Source organism: Ascaphus truei, chromosome 2 (genome assembly GCF_040206685.1).
Source record: "Ascaphus truei isolate aAscTru1 chromosome 2, aAscTru1.hap1, whole genome shotgun sequence".
Taxonomy (NCBI): Eukaryota; Metazoa; Chordata; class Amphibia; order Anura; family Ascaphidae; genus Ascaphus; species Ascaphus truei.
The window spans coordinates 65,602,263-65,623,585 of NC_134484.1; the positions used below are offsets into that span (position 1 = coordinate 65,602,263).

General features: G+C 37.9%; 1 protein-coding gene across 2 annotated transcripts in view; it reads right to left on the reverse strand.

Moving 5' to 3' along the window:
* Positions 1 to 21,323, reverse strand: part of VPS13B (vacuolar protein sorting 13 homolog B) — a 1,123,013-nt gene that overhangs the window by 380,098 nt on the left and 721,592 nt on the right. For both annotated transcript variants that reach the window (XM_075582636.1, XM_075582637.1), the window contains exon 31: positions 10,635 to 10,838. In XM_075582636.1, the coding sequence (XP_075438751.1) occupies positions 10,635 to 10,838 (204 nt within the window). The remainder of the gene's footprint in view (positions 1 to 10,634; positions 10,839 to 21,323) is intronic.

A 21,323-nucleotide genomic window follows, 5' to 3' on the forward strand; every position in this document is an offset into this window, starting at 1 on the left:
TTTTTTTTTTTTTAGAGTGGCCTGCTGCTTCAAGTTCTTTACAAAAAGTTTTTGTGAGCTAAGTGGGGATGCCTCTTTAGGATGATATCAGATTTAAGGTGAACGAGGCAGGGAAGTGACACAACAAAACTGAAGGAGATGTTTTTTACTGCAGCAGTTTGAATAGGTGTGTACTATAGGTAAATATTTAAAAGGTGAAGATTTACAATAAAAGAAGGTTGCAATACTAAAAGTGGCAAATACAGAGAAGACTCTTGATCATTTTGGCCATTGAGTAAGGTCTTCCAAGAGTAAAATGAGGAAGTGCAATACAGCACCAGCGGATACGAAAGATAACAGTAGCCTGTCCCTATATCCCAGTAGCCTATCCCTATATCCTCAAATAGCACCAGCCGTGTACACAGCCACTATATGATGGAGACACTGCATCACTGTAGATATTCTGGCACAGGAGGCTTTCAACAGCTGGCTTGGATCATCATATCTAGGTGAGATAAGTGTATAAACCAAATTGCAGTGTGAGTTTCAAAGAGATAACGTTATGACGGAGGAGGATGATGGAGGCCTAACTAATAACAATTTGTCTGAGGTTTTGCTTTATCCAGCATGTCTACATAAACACAGATCTACACATGATCGAATAGCTCAGCCAAACACACTCCCTTTTTACTTTGTTCTTAGTCGAATGTTGTCTTCCTTTCAGATAGCACATAAAAGCAGAAGCTGGTTTGGTATATTTAAACTGTCACTGATCCAGTTTTTAAGTGCAGCTCAAGCAGCAGTATTATGTTCTCCTCCGATGTATCTTATGGTTCGGGAAAGATAAGTAGAAACTCAATACACAATCTTTTTAAAGCCCCTTGTTTAATTCGAACGACAAATGAAAGCAGCCCACCTGCGGTTTGTTTTTATAAAAGTGCAAGTTATAGATTCCACTCGGTTACAGAACATAAAACTTAACATCACAGAGAAGATAATGTATTCTGGAATGTTTTACATGATTTGATCACTTTCAGCAGGCTATTCTAATAAACATACCACTGCTATGTATACAAAAAGCATGAGTCAAATTTAAAATGTAAACCTAATGCTAAATGTTCTTCTAGGTAATCTTACTATATTGATTGGAACATTTGCTAGCACTAAAACAAATAAGCAGCAGCACATTACACACGGGTGTTAATAGTCCCATCTGTGCCATTTCAAATAAACTACAGTATATTACTTTCCACTCTCAAAAATGAATAGAATAATACAACAATTGCACTTGGAAGGTTCTGTTCAACAACGACAACTTAGATGATGGAAATTTGCAGTAATTTCTCTGATTGGACGAAGAAGGTGTGTTGTTAACATCTATTATGCCCAGAGAATTTCACATGTCAAATGGAACTGCTGCTTCTTGAGCTGCCATAATACCAGGACCTGTGATGTTAGTTTCCCAGACTAAAAACAAGTGCAAGCGATATTCTGTCAAAATCTGACATGGTAGCACATGATCAAACTAGATAAAGACGTTTTAAGAGGAAAGTATTTGAAAACAGCATGCTATGCTAAAAACAGAAATGCTTCAAATCCATCATTTCCCTCTTTTGGATGGATGTAAAGTATATTAAAGTCTCACTCCCACTTCGGTAATTCAAAACATATATTTTTACTTTAGGAATTGACTTTGCTTTTGCCACACTAATCACACACGTTCTTGTCAAATCTTCCAGGAATGTTCAGCTTCAGATAAAAAATAGTGTAGGGTAAAATGTATACCATTTAATGGCTACCTGATGTTACAAGTTTTTAGGACCGCCATGGTAGGCTTGGCAACTAGAATCCCTTCTTTAGGCGAGTGTTAACATGCTGCATTAGTGGAACAGGTTTAAGCTGTGTCAAATGCAAATATTACAATTATTTATTAGTCTAAATTAGTTCAGATTTAATTTGGATTACGCCTTTTCATCACCGAGTCCTTCATCAGCTTCCCTCCAAATAGTTTATCAATGACCCAACCCAGGAGCCATGTAGCTGTCCCCCGTTTCCTGTAAATTCAATCAATTTGTGATTCAGATCTAGATGATCAGGGAAGTTTTGATAATACACCACCCATCTGAACATAGCAATTTACGTACTTGTTTGTGTTATCAGTTGGGTAATGTAAGGAGAACTAGGTCCAACCCAACAATCCATAATACACTTTTTTGCTGATAGGAGGATCAGATGTACAAAGGCTTGATCTGGATTTGGCCATGTAAACCAGTGAGTCATGAAGTCCCTTTTTCAGGCAAGTGTTACCATTAAATTCCCTTCTTTCAGATCACGCACTTGTAGATTTGAACAACCTGATCCAGGAACCAGAGGTTCAGAAAACGATTAACTGTTTGAAAGCCCCAGGACTAGATGGCTTTTCAGCTGAATTTTCTAAAACATTGGATGAGTGTGTTGTGGACCCCATTAACTAAATTATCTAATCATTTAGTGAGCAGACAACTGTCCCAGTAGTTTTACTCTTGCAGATATTAAAGTAATCCACAAGGTGGGAAGGAACCCATATGATGTGTCCTTGTATAGGCTAATTTCCTTACTAAATATAGACTATACATTATATGCAAAGGTCTTAGCTGAAAAATTAAAGATCCATCTATCATCTGTAATATCTCCAGATCAGACTGGGTTCATATGGGGCAGAAACCCCACTTCAAATATTAGGCAGTTGCTAGCTGTGATCCAGAAGGAACGAAAATCAGCGACCTTAACGTCCCCATGCCTTCTCAGTCTTGATGCTGAGAAGGCTTTTGACATGGTAGTGGGAGGTCATTTATATACTGCTTTGCAGAGCTTCAGGATTGTGGGCGAGTTTGAGAATGCTATCAAAAGAATATATAGAAACCCAAGAGTAAGGGTGTTTGCTGGAAACTCACAAATATTTGAATTTAAAAAAAAAAGGGGACAAGACAGGGTTGCCCACTTTCTCCCCTATTGTTTGCCACCGCCCTGGTACCCTTAGTCATTTATTTGTGGAACTGTCGTGAACTTGGAGGAAAAAGGATAGGGAACTCAGAGATAATAATTGCTATATACACAGATTACACTCTTTTTTATTAACAGAACAGAGGTAGCCTATGTATTTGTTAATTTTAGAGACTTTAAACATTTTGGGATCATTCTCAGGATACAAAGTAAACATGACAAAATCTGAAGCCTTAAATATAGGACTAATCAAACACCCAGCTAGGCAAAAATAAATTCCTTTTACAGTAGCAGTAAACTGTATAAAATACCTGGGAATTTTGATCCCCTTAAACCGTAACAAATTGTCTGAAATACATTTTAGCTCTGTTATAACCAAGCTACAGTATGTAAAAATGTCAATATTTGGAGGGCATTTCCACTAAGCATGTTGGGCAAACAGGGCTTTTCAAATGCCAGGAATTCCAAAAATATACTATTTACTAATGATGTTACCCCTATTACTTAAGAAAAATAACTTACAACGACTAAATCGAGACATGTCAAACTTTATTTAGGGAAGCCAAAAAAAATAGAATTAGCCTGGCAAATCTTAAACTGTACAAAGATATGGGAGGATGCTCCCTTCTAGATCTTGACAAATTCAATTATATCTGTTTGTTTAAGACAGCAAGGGAGTGGCTAACAAATATACACATTCTGATGCTCCCCGGTATAGAACGGGACATTGCTGCTCCGATAGGCTTACCAGTCATTGCCCAAGTAGGAAACAAAAATATACCAGTAGAAGTGAGAAACAATATATTGTTCGCAGATAAAAGCAGAGCCTGCAAGAAACGCCTGGGTCTTCTAAAATAACCTAAAGCATTAATAAGATGCTTACCAATAGTAGGTACTCCAGAATTCTAGGTGGGCAACAAATTTAAAATCTTTAGAGAATGGGAGTCCTTTGGGTATATGTACATTACACCAATTACCCATTGGCTAATGAGCATGGGTAATGAGCATAGAGAGGGGATAAGAGCATTATTTTCAGGAGGCGCAGAGAGTCCACTATCCTGAAACTTTTTTGCATATATGCAACTTAAACATTACATATTGTCTATTATTCAGGAACAGCCTAATGTTTTTAATCATGGATGCATAGATTTATATTTAATACCCAACACCTTATTTAAATGTAAAGTGAATAATTTATACAAGTCTCTGACAAATACAGGGGACTTGAGTCTGGGAAGGTGTGATACTTAATTGGAAGAGAGATTTCCCATATCTCCCGGGCTGGAAGCTGGTTTTGCAGTCTTATAATAGGCTAAAAAAATGCAATACTGGCAGTACATCTGCATGTAACATGATTTAAGATCTTTAACAGAGCTTATGTTAGCCCTACACAAAAAAAATGTTTAGACCAGATATATCAGATAATTGCCCTAAATGTTAATGTGCTGCTGCTAACTTCATACTTTGTATGTGGGAATGTGGTACATCCCCAGATCTTTCTGGAATAAAACAACACAAAGCTAGGGCAAACTGTTAAACAGGAAATTAATTACAGATTATAAACCTCTTCTGTTTGGTGTCATAACTCCCTGGATTACACGGCTAAATCCAGATGAAGCTTTTATAGATCTGATCCTGCTATCTGCAAAAAAGTGTATTATGGATTGTTGGATAAGATCTAGTTCTCCTTCCATTACCCAACTGACAACTCAAACAAATAAGTCAATACTGTAGCTATGTTCAGATGGGAGGTGTACTATGAAAACATCCCTAATCGTTTAGAATTGATTCACAAATTTATGAAATGTACAAGAAACAGGGGACAGCTACAAGGCCCCTGGGCTGGGTCGTTGACAAATTATTTGGAGGGAAGCTGATGAAGGACTCGGTGATGAAAAGGCGTATTCCAAATTAAGTCTCAACTAATTTAGATTAACTAATAAATGTAATATTTGCATTCCACAAATCTTAAACCTATTCCACTAATGCAAAATTGAGGTCTTAATTCCCAGGGGTTAATTACATTTAATCTTACAGTATAGCCATGTGAATGTGTTTAGATAAAGGGAGGAGCCTGGTATTCCACAAATATTAGGCCAATTCTTTTCTTTGTTGCATGCTCCATAAGGGCATTTAGTTATGGTGTTATTGATACATTACGTCATAGGGGTAGGCTATTGGCTCACCTGGTTTCTGCTTTACAGAGCAGTTCCTTGGAGGTGTTTGGTCCCTCTCTTCAGGATAGAGCCGCTACCAAGTCTCCAATTAGCATAAAGGTATAATACACGTCATTGTCAGTCCACACATCACCCTCCACTGAAGGTGAGTGTCTAAGGCTGACAGAAAGAGATGTGTGTAAGGTTTCATATTTCACACTAAGGTATTTGTGCACCAGCTTTGGCCAACTTTTAATTACACTAAATCAGAAAAGCATATGCTTCATTTATTTAACCCCTTCAGGGCCTTTAGACATATTTCACAAAGTTTAGTCAATAGAACAATAAGAAATTACACATATTCGGAGCTAAACGGCGTCTACCTTGACGAGGTTGGCAGGATTTAATCATGTTTTGATCAAAAGATGCAACCAAATGACTCATTTGTCACACAGACTTGGGTTCTAAATGTAAACATGTCACTAGTATATTTTAGCCCAAAAAGGTAGGAGCGCAGGATTTGTTCTTTTGTTTTACATACTGTATATGTAAGGCCAATCCTTTTACCAGCAGCAAACTTCTAAAGAGAGGAGCACGGTAATATGCAGTCTTCCACAAATATTCCTTGATAAAGGGCTACAAGCCTGAAACTCTGTTTGTTGTTTTTGATCCAATAAACGTTTTCATTATGGGGACGCACCTCTGCGTTTTTTCAAGCAAGCAGTGGAATTAGTGCTCCGTTTTTTTCTCCTCCCTCTTCTTCCACAAATATTAGGCCAATTCTTTTCCTTGCTGCATACTCCAAAGGGGCATTTAATTATAGTTACAGTTACATAGTAGATGAGGGTGAGAAAGACATCCATCCATCAAGTTCAACCTATGCTAAATTTAGACGACAGATACTTTATCCTGTATCCGTACTTACAGTATATTGATGCAGAGGAAGGTAAACATAAAAAAAACAGTGTCATATCATCCAATGATATCTATATCTCATAAGGGGAAAAATATATTCTTTCCTGACTCCAAGAATTGATCACTCACTGGATCAATATCCTTCCCATGTTTACTTATTTGGTATATCCTTCTACACCTTTCCTTTCAAAAAAAGATGTCGAACCTTTTTTTGAACATATCTATTGTATCTGCCATCACAGTCCCTATGGGTAACGAATTCCACATTTTAAATGCCCTTACTGTAAAGAACTCTTTCCTTTGTTGCTGGTGAAATCTCCTTTCCTCCAACCTAAAGGGATGTCCCTGAGTCCTTTGTACTGTCCTTGGGATTAATAGTTCTTTTGAAAGCTCCTTGTACAGTGAGAAACAACAGGAAAGGAATAGGGAGTGATCACAGAACCATACTAATTGAATAATTGTATAGATAAATACATAAATCAGGTAATCAAATTGTGGGTGCAAACTGTGAACTGAAAAGTGAATCAGAAAAAGGGGGAAGGGAAACACAAAGTGATTGTGCCCCTAAAAGAATTCACTAAACTGCACACCACTAGGTATAAAAAATAACTTATTAAGTAAATTCAATAAAAGTTATTTTTTATACCTAGTGGTGTGCAGTTTAGTGAATTCTTTTAGGGGCACAATCACTTTGTGTTTCCCTTCTCCCTTTTTCTGACTCCTTGTACAGTACCTGAATATATTTGTATATAGTTATCATATACCCTCTTAGACAACTCTTTTCTAATGTAAACAAGTCTAATTTCATTGTGTTTGAAAAAAAACCTCTAGCAATGTGTAAAAGCAAGAACATGTACATAAACAACAAAGCATAAAAACTGAAGTGTCTAGAACTTATACTGAAGTATGGGGACCAGAGCAGTGAAGGGGAGCAGTACTATTACTCAAATGCTACTATGATTGGACATATACCTTGAGATAAGCTCAATATTCTAGCTAAGATCAGGTACAAATTAATAGAGTAGTACTCTATTAATTTGTACCTGATCTTAGCTAAAATATTGCGCTGGTCCCCATACTTCAGTATAAGTTCTAGACACTTCAGTTTTTATGCTTTATTGTTTATGTACACGTTCTTGCTTTTACACATTGCTAGAGGTTTTTGCACACACCTGAATCTTTCAAAACATTTTAAAGAACACCATCAACAAAGTCCATTAGGAATGCGTTGAATAGGAATAGAAAAATTAAAATCCAAATGGAGAGGAGGAGAAATGGTTAATTTCATCTCTAAATCGGAAACTAGATAAAAACACTTAAACACTTAAAACATTGATTCCAAATGGCCTAAATGTTGATATAGACTTAGATGCATTTCTCAAACGAACTATCCGTCACTAGTTATATATCTCCCTCTGAATCTATTCTTGAACCTAGATTAACATGCCTGTAACTTTCTCCAGTCTCTTATTTTCATGTATATTTAATACTATTATTCTGATAATTTGTTACATTTGAATATGTGACAGTGCTGCTTTTAAATTTGTGTGTAGAGTAAAGTGCATATTTGTTTTATTGCATTTAGTGCACCTCTTGTGTCTGTCTTTTCCGTTTCTGTTTTCTTTTTACTGGGCCCAGCTATCTTTTCTCTATTTTTCCCTAAACTTTACTAACTTTTTATGTGGTGTCCTGAAGGCAGTCAAATGAATGCAGGAATGGTTTATTTGCTGCACAGTCAATGTATTTTTTTCACATGCAGGCAGTTCTAGCAGGAATGAAGGGAGGTTAATTCTTAATGGCCAGGTATAACAAATATAGACAAATCCTTACCTGAACTATAGCAGGATTTGATAAGGTGGTTTGGTGTGGGATGTTGCTTGGGCAGAATCTGTGAAAAGGAAAGGGCATTTCCTTCCTGCAATACCATACATGGTGGATTATACCATTGTATGGGGTTTAAAGTAAGACAGGTGATACTCAAGTTCAGTAACTTCTTATTTAGCAAGACTAAAAACGTGCAGTTGATATTTATGATATTTACTTCTGTTTTGCTGTAGAAAATTGTATATGTGATGCCAAGTTTATCATGTTTTGGAAATGTTTCCCCTGTGTGGTAGGCTGAACTTGGTTTGATCCTAAATGAACCAGGTGTCTGATGCTATTTAAGGAGGGATCAGTTGGCAGATCAGAGTGAGAAGGAGTAGGTGAAGGTTGTACGTCACTGCAGATGCCACTGCAAGGCTCATTCTCTCCAGGATCTGCTGCTCCTGTCTCCTTAAAGAGCTGGTACATAGAAATCCATCTGTACAAACTATCAAAAGAATAAACCTGTTCTGGTTTAGCAACGAATACTTGTCAATGTCTGACGTCCTGATTTTTTTTTCCATACGGACGCAACCTTTCACAGAATGTCTCTCTTTAATATGAGTATTCTATCTGTATAAATTACAGTGTAGTTGTCCCTCTGCTGAGATTGTTATACTGTGCCCTATTGTATTTTATAACCTGATCTTGGTTAATAACCTTATCTCTGTGTCATGTTATCATCTGTTAAACAGTATGTATAATTCTCACACAGTGCAATTAGACGGTGCTTTCACACAACATACATGTATAAGTGGACCAAAATGATTTAACTGTGAACTTAGTAAACGTAAAGGTAAATGATGCTCAAAATCTGTGGTGAGGACTTGTTCCCAAAAGTCTGTAAATATGTATAAATCTAACATTGACATTGTATTCAAAGTAACAGTTATTTACACAGTGAATTGATTGATTGCTAACTCTCCCATGCAATCAACCTATCACTGCACCTGACCGACTATAAAGGGAGAAAGATAAGGTCTTATATCATTACCCCTGATGGAGCTTTTTGAAGTGAAACGCATAGGGTTATGTGGTTACCCTGCTGAGTGATCGCATAACTCATATCCCTATACTAAAATTATTGAATATCCAGCCTATAGCTGCCAGCAAAAATACAGCTACGAGTTCCATAACGGACTTTTCAACCTTGTCACATCCTCTGCCGTCATCTACAGGAGACGTATCAACACGTCGACAGCGCGTATTGCACACCTCTCACCCTACATTGAAGTGGCGTCTACCTAGCCTATGTGTTTTACTGGGATGCTTCCTGCAATGTTGTTTAATCCTGCCAGAATGTAAGTGGCATTTTATTTTTTGCCTTTTAAAGTCTTATATACATTACTTCACCATATTGTGCCTCTTTTTCATTTTTTAGGACGTTTTACATTCACCACCTACCATTGGATTATTAACTCCACCAATACCAATGGACTATTGTGTTTTATTGGTTGTTATATTTTGTCCCTATGTATCTAGTTAGTATTATTTCACAGTATTATCTCACTATAAGTTAATTCTTATTGTTTGCGCCATTGCCCATTTTTTTCTATATTTATCTCCGAGGATCCGGTGTGGGACCTTAGACAATTTAGCAGCATCTTCCAGGAAATATACTAGTTATCCAGATATTTTTTTAAATATAGAGGCGATATATTAGAACACACACACACACACCCCCCCCCCCCCAATGGAGCAAAACATGAAAAAAAAAAAAAAGTAATTCTTCAGGCAGATGTTACCAACTAACGTCCTTTCTGAAGGTCTAGTATTACCAGCTACTGTAGACTTTTTCAGTGGTAATTGAGGCTTGCATTTTTCATGCAACATGAGTTTGCCATTTAATGGTATCCTCTTTAACTTACATGTTTATTCTTCTAGAGGATAACAGTGCCATTCTCTACTACTATAGAGAAATATTTATCAGTTCATTTTTATAGGTGCTCTTCAATAAAAAGCCATGAATTTTCTAAGAATTAACTTGTACAGTATCTCAAATCTACAAGTTTGGAACCACTTCAGCAATCTCAGTTTGTATAGGTATGATTGCCAACTAATTTTTAACAGAGCCAACATAAATGCATATTATGTGGAATCCGTTGCTTCGCTTTATTGATTTTGGATTGCAACAGTATGGATTTTGTTTGTTAAGGAAATTATTAACATAGGTATGAACAAGTAGTTATTCGCCAACATTTTAATTTTGTGATGCCAACAACTTTTCACCTATTAATCCAACTTTTCATTATCCTCGCACATTAAAAATCAGAAAACAGTAATTTTACCACCCATAATTGTACTTATTTATGTCAAAATTATTACATAAATTTTTATGTTGCTTTTTAAATATTGCTAGAATAAATCTAAACTAGATCTGGATGCCATCCGTGCCTGACATATACATGCAGAAACCACAAGGGGGATTTCATTTGCTCATCTTAATTTATTAAATACTGTAGGTATCAAGTACAGTAATAAGACAACAAACCTATCGGGAGCTTAGTGAGATGCAGCACAAATTATTACCATATATGTGGTCATATGCCAATATTGTAGAAAGACAGCAGGCACTCCTGAAGTTACTGAAAGGCTTATTTTACTGGCTTATATCATTCCAACGCGTTTCGATTCCCAGCTGGGACTGTCATCAGGGCTGAGGAGTGCATGCTCAACAAACCAAGTACTGTGTTCATATGCCCACAGACTGAATTGATGAACCACTGAATGAATTCTTACCTGCTGGCCATGTTCCATTCCAACGCTGGATTCTGAGAACTTCTATCCCCCTCTGTCAGGAGGCCTCCATTGTTATTCTCCTTCTCTGGTTTCAGTTGATCCCACTGAGCAGTACCGATGTTAATAGACTGCAGGTCAATCTGGTATTGTCTGTCCTCAACTTCTGATCCCGGGTCCCTGAGTATTCCCAAGTTCAAGGCGCGCCTATAATGGGAAAAATAAATGTAAGTTTACCGGAGTCCATGAAACCAAGGTTTTCTGCTTCTTTCCTATAGTCACTCACTAAAGGACATGTTTGCAATCCTGATTTAGCTCATAACCATAGTGCTAGGATGCCACATCAGCCTCTAATACCTGATCTAATACAAGATTCAATCCTCCTCTTTATAACTCGCAACGTCCCTTACCAAATCCTCCTACTCTATCACCCGCAATATCGTCAGAATCTGCCCTTCTCTCTCTGAGCCACTGACTGAGCCACCTGTGCTGAAGCAGCGATATTCTGAAAACCTGACCAGTTGGTGGCCCTTGAGAACAGGAGTTGGCCACCCCTACTTTAGAAACAACCAAAATTAGACTCTACTGCCTCATGACAACCCAACTCCACTAGTGCTATGTCCTCCTTGCTGGTTGTCTTCTGCCAGATCTGTTCCCTCCCAGCCCCACCTCATCTATTCTAAATGTGGAATATATTATTTATCAATATATCAATATACTGTATAATATTAATGCTAAAAATAACTCCACCACCTTGGGATTGAATATGTATGGTAAAGAATATACAATGTTCCACTCCTGTGTTCTGCTTTCACTTACCTGCTTTTTCATGGCACGAAAAAGGCTTGCAGGCTTTGATTTGATGTTTTATTTTCCATATCTACATGAGCAAACACTTTATCTTCTAGTTGGAAGAGACTCAATGCTATGTTCCACTAGCTGTACTGGCAGCTTCACTTACTGGACACACAGACTTGGTGAAGTTTTAATAAATATTTGCTTATCCAGGCATCGTTCCAATTGACATTTATTAGGATGAGGAAATATTTTTTTCATCCTCTGAGGAACAAGTATGCCCAGTGTTGCAGGATATAACATTTGGACTCCCTCGGGACAGACACAGAGGAATTTATCTGTGTTGAAAAGCGGCTTGATTATGATAGAATTTAAGGTCTTTATTTTAATGTAAGGACTTTTTTAAGTTGCAGCTGAACTTTTGAGTCTTAACTAAGTACTTAAAGCATAGTGTATGTAATTAATAGCCTACATCTAAATCTTACTACACACATTTAAAATTCGAATCTCTCTTTTATAACTTCTCTCCCAGAGGTCACAGTGATGTCATTTATTTCCTTTACCAAGGCGGTTTTATGAATTCGTGTACATTAATTTATATTACAGATCATTGAGTGACATCAGGTCATACTTTAACATGCTTATTTGCTTTGGCTAATCTAAATAAAGGGTGAAGTATATTTCGGGAAATATTAGCCAAAACAAAAGCACTCAATGACACATCGTGTCAAGTAATGTGTTTGGTTTTCTGCAAAATTATAGGGTGAAAATCTGTTTTATTCCGTGGCACCTTGGGAAAGAATATTCTATACTTACCAAAATAGCAGTAAACTCTTCTGGTAATATATCTAACATAGTTTAAACACTATATTAAACAAATCTGTTGTACTTTACATTCTTGTATATCGTTTAAACTTAATCTGTATCATCTTGATTCTTTCATAATCTATTTTTTCTGGATTTAGTATTTTTGTTGTGTTATTTTAAAGTACAATGCGCTTCCCATATTAGCTTAATAATAATAAGTATATACTGTATGTAGATCTTCATGTGCATGGAGCCATCCATGTAACAGTGCATCACAGTAGTAATACACTTGACAAAATAATACACAATGGGAATAAGCGCTACAGATATACAAGTAAACATTAGGGAAAGCACTTACCAAGAGCTTACAGTCTAAGTTGTAAGTAGAGACAAAGTGGATAAGGGAAACTCCCTAATTGGGTGCTCTATATACTTCCAGTGTTGCTGTATATTGGCGTTTAATTTTAATTTAGGAATAATAATTTTCTTTATTTATTTAAGTTTTGTTTAATGTACATTTCTCTTTTGCTTTCATGTACATTTTTTCTATTATTATTTTTTCATCTCATTTTTTCCATTATTATATTGTTGTTTCCTTTGTTTTTTTCCTAGTCTTTGGCTAGGATATAGTTATATGGGTTTTTATTCTGTGGGATTGCATATCATATGTGTGGGTTCATTCAGTCTTAGGATGGATTTACAGTATATGCATTCTTTGCCTTGGTTAACAACTTATTATGTGTTTTTTTTTTAAATATGTATTGTTGTGTGCTTGTATCAGTTTCATGGGTTAGACCGGACAGGCTGGTAGTTGTTGTTATTTTTCTTTAAACCTTGTAACAATATGCCATCACTGTGTGTCCAAACAAAGCAATTAACTAACTACATACTACAAGTGCTTATTTTGAACTTGTTTGTATAAGTAAGTGTACACATAGATGAGGGTATAAATGATGGTTTGAACCTTTTTTTAATATATTGACTGTCTGCCCGTGGTGTGCGGGTGCGTTGCGCTCCACCTCCATTAATAAATAAGTATCCATCAGCTGTGGAGACAGCGGAGATTGGAGGGAGGAGCTACGCACCTGCGCACAGGGGAGAGGGGCTATAAATAGCAATGTCCGGCTACCATAGATTACTCTTCGATAAAGTCCCCCCAGGGACGAAACGCGTCAGAGGATCCTCCTCATGTTGTTTTAACCTTGGCTTGTATGCCGTAATAAAGTTTTTTCAATAGCACTTTGCCTCCAGCCCATTCTAACCGCAGTGCTCGTTCTACCATTCCTCTATCTAAGTTGCAAGTAGAGATAAGTTACAGAGACGTACTGTAGGGATATCCCCGCAGCAGCCTGATATATGGTGTGTTGTGATGATGCTCCCTAGGTAAATAGCAATGTAGACACGGAGAAAACATAACCTAGTAAGGGCACTCAATCACAACCTGGATGTATGCTTGTTTAATTAAAAGAAACATATTTATTAATATCCGATTAAAATATAGGTGGTTAAAACGATCATTAAACATAAGTGTGTAATCCTGTAATGCAGACCCTATGCAAGTGTCCAGGATACATAAAATAGTGAGGTGGTACAATAAGTGAAGGAAGTTACAGAGACAGCAGGAGGGTGTTATGGTAAGTTCTTATGCAGGGGAAGTGTACTTTGCAGATACTGAAACGCTTCATTAAAGATGTGTATTTTAAGGCAGGCTATAAAAAAGAGCATTTCCTTCATATTTTTTTAAAATATTAAAAAAATTGGGGGGATGGGAAGCCATTTTTAAGTCCCTCACAAGTATGGATTCCTGACGATTCTTTTTCTCTATCTCACTGCTTTTCTGATATTATTGGACTTATATGGCGATTGCAAATATTGCATTTGTAACATTGATTACAGGACATCTGTGGAGCCTTTTTCTTACCACATGGCTATTTTGCCATCATTGGATCTGTAACAGGGTTTATAATCCACCTGGTTTGTGCATCATGCACTACACGTGAGGTCCTTTTTTCAATCTAATGTGAGTGGGTATTTATCTGAAGTTCATTATTAAAGCCTACAGCATTTTGTATTTTATCGCACTGGGAGTGTGCGCTTCTCATTTTTTCTTCCAGCTGTGTGTGTGTGTGTGTATGTGTGTGTGTGTGTGTGTGTATATATATATATACATGTAATATATATATATATATATATTTGTATATGTGTGTCGTATAAAGGGAGTAGGTTTTATTTTAGCTACAGATGTGAGTGAGTTTCTGCTCTAGGCATAAAAATAAGAGGATATCTAACCCACTTTAGAAATAAGTTACAGAAGCCTCTGGCAGAGAATGGGTTAAGCTGACTTGGTGCTGGTCTAAACTTAAAATGTTTACACAAGAAGGTGCTCATGAACTACTTACTATATAATGTGTTTAAAACAGAGCTTATTGTTATTGACATCAAGACCTATTGGGAAACAGTATAAACATAACAGAAACCCAACATGGAAGTTCCTCAATTGAACACATACGTACATTTTCCCAGGTGAGTGGGCACCAGAGGCTCACTACTTGCAGTTACACCACTGATGTGCTCTACGTAACCTTAAATCCTATTTATTTTTCTTCTGGCTCAGTATTCCATCTATTGCAAAACCTATTGCTTAACAACGGACACAGCTCCAAAGCCTGAAAATGGACTCAAATACTCCTATTTTGAAAACTAGAGACACATAAATCCTTTTGAACTCCAGGACAACTGCAATCAGTACTTGCAGAAGTCATAGAAAAACGGGAACGCGTTTGATAGAGGAGTCCACCCTGTCTCCTAGGGGTAATCTTTTTTTGAAGCAACTTTCACTTTTGATTGATTACATTATTAAGGGAACTGGCAACATTAGCAATGTTGACTAGTGGTGCTCTACTCTTGTCCTGAAGCCCCACAAAACAGGTCAGGTTTTCACGATATTTCAGCTTTAGCACAGGTGGCACAATCAGAAGCCGAGTTCGAAGACAGAGCCTCTGATTTAGCCATCTGTGCTGAAGCAGTGACTGAATGAACCATCTGTGCTGAAGCAGGGATATCATTAAAACCTGACCTGTTGGGGGTGTTTGAGGACTGGAGTTGAGCACCCCTGATGTAGACCTGCCTATTCCCAGGTAATGCTGTGGGGGAACTCACACGCCTATTGTAAAGACCTTGTGTGTTGGATCTCTATCTCCTTGCAGATCCTGACGGACATTTTCTTTTATCCCGACTCTTCAGTTTTATGAAGAGGACCCATCAAAAAGGGTATAGCTCTTTTTTGATAGAGAATACTACCTACCCCTAGGTCTCCTCATAACCTATATGAATTTTACTTGTATAATGCTAGTATTTTGCCCCCCCCAGAGCATTCTCTGCTTTTTTTAGTTTTTGGGTGTGTTTTCTGAATCTCTAGCGTCTCATGGTAACACCAGACTGCATTGGGCTCTGGGGAGAGATCCATTTTGACCTTCAGGACACTTAATATTCCAACTGCTCATATCTCCTAAACATTCAATGACAGGGCAAAATTAGATTTAAAAAATAAATAAAAAAACAGTGATCAGTGTGGTGGGCTGCTGCTTTTTGTGGTGGGCTGCTGCTTTTTGTGGTGGGCTGCTGCTTTTTGTGGTGGGCTGCTGCTGCTCTTTCTACCTATCGCAAGAACATTGCCTTAGATTGCAATATGCCTAATGTGTAGTGTGGACGATCCAGCAGTATATTCCTAGATAGTTTTCATTTAAAGCAGCAGCCTGCACTGGCCGCTAGTTATTTTCTCATTTTTTGTGTGCGTACCAAGATATCTCGTCCTACCCACTCCAACGCTGTTTTTATTTGTAATATCTGATGCTTAGTTCAAGAGATACAAGCGTTTGAAATATTATAGTGTTCAGGAGGATTAAATGAAGCTCTCCCCAGGGCCCATTGCAGTCTAAATGTTACCATGGTAACTTCAGAAACGAAAGATTTAGAAATCATGATTTTTTTTATTTTATTTTTTACAATTGACAAAATATAGATATTTTTTATTAAAAAAATTAAATAAATAAAAGAGAGCATGATACTAACGTTAGATTGGGTAAACTCATACTGGCTTCTGAAGTGGATTGCTGCTTTTACCAAACATAATGTGTCCAAGATGGGGCTCCTCATACTTCCAGCAAAGCCTTTGACCCACTTGCCACAATCATTAATTCAATTATTAGATGCTTAGTCGCTACTTTTAACTCCTCCATAGCATTCATGCTTCAGCTAAAACTTGCTGTTTGCTCCTAAGGACCCAAGATTTAAATGCAAGCACCATGCTGTTATATCTCTACTGTTGTCATCGGCCAATAATTACAGTAACTACCTTCCTTATACAGCACTCTCTCCTGCAACACTGTTTCTCTGTGTGTGTCTCTCTTGTGTGTGTGTGTATATATATGTATTATATACATATATATGTATTATATATGTGTACTTTATTTTTCACATGACTGTATATCTGTATATATATCTATATATACATCTATATATATGTGTTTATATATACAGTCATGTCAAAAATAAAGTGCACCCTCTTTGAATTCTATGGTTTTACATATCAGGACATAATAACAAACATCTGTTCCTTAGCAGGTCTAAAAATTAGGTAAATACAACCCCAGATGAACAACAACACATGACATATTACACTGTGTCATGATTTATTTAACAAAAATAAAGCCAAAATGGAGAAGCTATGTGTGAAAAACTAAGTACACCTTATGATTCAATAGCTTGTAGAACTATCTTTAGCAGCAATAACTTGAAGTAATTGTTTTCTGTATGACTATCAGGCTCTCACATCGTTGTGGAGGAATTTTGGCCCACTCTTCTTTACAACGTTGCTTCAGTTCATTGAGGTTTGTGGGCATTTGTTTATGGTGAAACAAATTTGCTGATGCAGCTTGATTTATTATTTGTGTCAGATTCCCTAATCACAGGTAGTAATTATGCAGTCACTGCCTCTTTCTTTGCAAGGCTTTATTTTTAATGCCAAAGCTGTAAAGTATATGATTGCAAATCAAGTGATTATTGCATAAAAATGTGTTGTTCCTGCAGAAGAGGTTGAAATGCTTAGTGTTTGTTAATGTTACAATGACAAAATAAATGTAGAAAGTTTTTTTTTTTAATGTCACTGCATGTTTATAAATAATTGGTGTCCATAAATGACTTCCCATGAATGTTACATTCGGCTTGCAGGCTGTTCTGTTTAAATCATATATGATTTAGGAATTAAAGAAGCAATTAATGCTGTTTTCATTACTATTTTTTTTTTTTTTACATAGGTTTAAAGCAAGGGGTCTTCAGAGCTCAACTCCATTGATTTCAGTTCCAGGGACCCCCTGCTTCCCGAGAATACAGACCTCGGCAAAGTTTAAAGCTCCCGTGTCACATACACCAATAGAAAGCCGCACTGGATGACTTCCTATTGGCCTGCAGGTTGCAGGAGCTTTGAATCTCCGCCATTAAATGATCCCTGCAAGCCCCTAAAGAGGTCTGTGTTTCCCGAAGCAGGGGGTCCCTGAAGCTGAAATTAATGGGGTTCAACTTCGGAGACCCCCTGCTTCAATCCTGTGTAAAGACAATAAAACAATTTGCTAAAAATATCACCTAATTGTTCAAGCAAACTTAAATTGAATTACAATTTGTTTGCATAACTGCTTGTTTGAGACAATATTTGCATCAAATCTGCTGAGCAAAAAAAACAATGCCATAACAAGACCAGTGAACTAATCAAGGTGACAGAAAAGTCATTGCAAAGGGCTACTATGTCAACAGGACAATGATGTTCATATAATTTAAAGTGGCAGTACAAGCTGTGTAAAAGACTGAATCTGGCCTTGTAGAATTGATATAAGTATGTTCCTGATGTTGAAACCCTGTGTAAAAGACTGAATCTGGCCTTGTAGAATTGATATAAGTATGTTCCTGATGTTGAAACCCTGTGTAAAAGACTGAATCTGGCCTTGTAGAATTGATATAAGTATGTTCCTGATGTTGAAACCCTGTGTAAAAGACTGAATCTGGCCTTGTAGAATTGATATAAGTATGTTCCTGATGTTGAAACCCTGTGTAAAAGACTGAATCTGGCCTTCTGGAATTGATATAAGTATGTTCCTGATGTTGAAACCCTGTGTAAAAGACTGAATCTGGCCCTGTAGAATTGATATAAGTATGTTCCTGATGTTGAAACCCTGTGTAAAAGACTGAATCTGGCCTTGTAGAATTGATATAAGTTAGTATGTTTGAATGTAAAAAGATTTTATTTTTTTCCTCTTAACTCTGTGCTGTTAATTGACCAAATGGAACAAGCTGACTGATTGGGGAGGGGGAGGGTCATGTGACTGTTTTAGCTGTATATAACAAACACCTTTCCTGCAATCTGCAGGAACTTCAATTGGCATTAGATAGTGAGGCATTTAAAGTGAGCTTTTTAAGTGATAAATACAGTTAGACTACAGTTGAGCTTTTTAAGTGATAAATACAGTTAGACTACTGTTGAGCTTTTTAAGTGATAAATACAGTTAGACTACAGTTTGACTAGAGGTGACTGGGGACTGCTTCTTTCTGCAAACTCTTAACTCAAGACAACAAACGGTAAGCTATTCAGATCACACTATGATCCCAAGCTTGCTAACCTGCCTATTTAAACCCCCCACCCCTTTACAACTTATTTACTGCAGTCTCTCCCAAAACTGACTGCACAATACACTGAAACCCTGAACTGACTCTAGCAAGGCAATACAGCTAAACATTTGACAAGGAACAGGCACACACCTGCTGTTAGTCTGCTCACACTCACTCTGCTCACAACAGCTCCTTGCAGCACTGCCTACCTCGGGCATCATGAACCTGCTATGTATTTTAACTTTTTTCTTTCTCCTGGCCTCATGGAGATGTTACTCCCTCTATCCACTACAAACTCCTCCATCCAGGCCCACACCCAACATCACCATACACCCTGGACTACTCAAAAGCCTTGCACTATCTACTGAATGTTGGTGGAGTACTCTAAAAACCAGCACACCAACCACTGCTCACTCTAATGGAAAACACCACAAATTTACAACTTGCAAACAACTACCCAAATTTCTACTCATACTATTACTCTCTTAAGCAGGTGATATTGAAACTAACCCAGGTCCTCCCATTTCAGCTCTGTCCCATGCCCCTGAGAATTCCACCTTTAAATTCCAAAAAGGGCTATCTGTCGCCCATATAAACATCCGGAGCCTGCTGCCCAAACTGCCTAAACCTGAAAACGCATAACCATTCCTTGCTAGACTGGATTCTCTCCTCAAACCCCAGCAGAATCCAATCCTCTGGCATCCTTCCTGATATTTTCAGTGACCATGCAATAGTGTACTGTGTAAGGAAAATTAAACCGCCCCATTCAAGGCCTAAAGTTCTCCTCACTAGAACATTTAAAAACTTTAACCCACAACAGTTTCTGGATGACCTTACCAACTGCCCATGGCACAGATTCGATTTAATTCCCGACCCCGATTCTACGCTCGACTATTTCCAATCTGAGTTCTTAAAACTCTGCGATACCCATGCTCCACTATGCAAAATAAGGGTACGGGGGGCCCACCTTCCATGGGTTACACCTGACCTTATAGCACTCTACCCGTTCAGGGATGCCTTGTGGAAAAGCTACAAAGTAACTGGCACTACCAAGGATCTCAATCACTACAGATGCATGCGGAACATGTGCACAAGGCAAACAAGTCATGCAAAAGCACAATATTACTCTGACAATCTCCACCAAAATACATCAAACCCAGCTAACTTCTGGAAAGTTATCAACAATATATTCCAGCCTCCTAACCATCAACAACCAAGTAATATCACTAAGGAGGATATTACTCTGACAAACCCCACTGACATTGCAAATGCATTCAATGATTACTTTGTGGGGTGTGCCACTAACTTATTAGCGAAACGCAGCACAAACCCCAAACATGAATCTCATCCTGGGAGTATCCCTACAGTCCCACTCCCTCCCAACACTGCCCACAATTTTCAATTTAGCCCAGTATCTGAAGAGGAGATTACACAAGCGCTCCTCAAACTAAAACTAAGCAGCCAATGTGGACCCGACTTACTACAATCTAGGTTCCTACGACTTGGTGCCCCAGCCATTGCCAAACCAATTGCGTCCATAGTCAACTCTATCCTGTCTGCAGGCCATATCCCTAAGACCTGGAAAACTGCCAGAGTTGTCCCAATCTTCAAAAGTGGGGACAAAATCACTGTCTCAAACTACAGGCCAATCTCACTTCTCCCAATTCTATCCAAAGTTATGGAAAAATGTGTCCACTCCCAATTAAGCGATTTCTACACCAAGACAAATTTCCCTAGCCAATTCCAGTCTGGGTTTCGTCCCAAACACTCCACCGTAACTAGCCTGCTAAAAGTTTGCAATGAAATCCAGTGTGGAATGGAACGGGGACAACTCACTGGTGCAGTATTCCTAGATTTTGCAAAGGCTTTTGACACAGTTATCATGTTATCCTGCTTAACAAACTCCAGAGCTCTGGAATAGGGAAACATGCTTTAAACTGGTTTCAGTCCTACCTATCAGGAAGATCCCAACATGTGTCCATCTCAGGCTCTAACTCCAACCCCCTGGATATCACCTGTGGTGTCCCGCAAGGCTCTGTTCTGGGGCCCCTACTCTTCTCAGTGTTCATTAATGATCTTCCCACAGCTTGTAAGGAAGCTTCAATACACATGTATGCAGATGACACAATCCTATATGCACACAGCCATAGCCTCTCTGACCTTCAACACATACTTCAGTCTGACTTTTTGAGACTCGAAAACTGGATTTCCCAAAACAAACTGTTTTTAAACACTGACAAGACTGTAACAATGGTATTTGGGACCAAGACTAAATTTATAAAGCTTCCAGTGACTGAGCTCCTGATTAGAACCAACGCTAACACCACCCTAAAACCTGTCACTAGTTTTAAATACCTGGGCTTATGGTTTGACTCCCACTTAACATTCAGGATGCACATTGATACCCTGACAACCAAGACCTATGCCAAACTA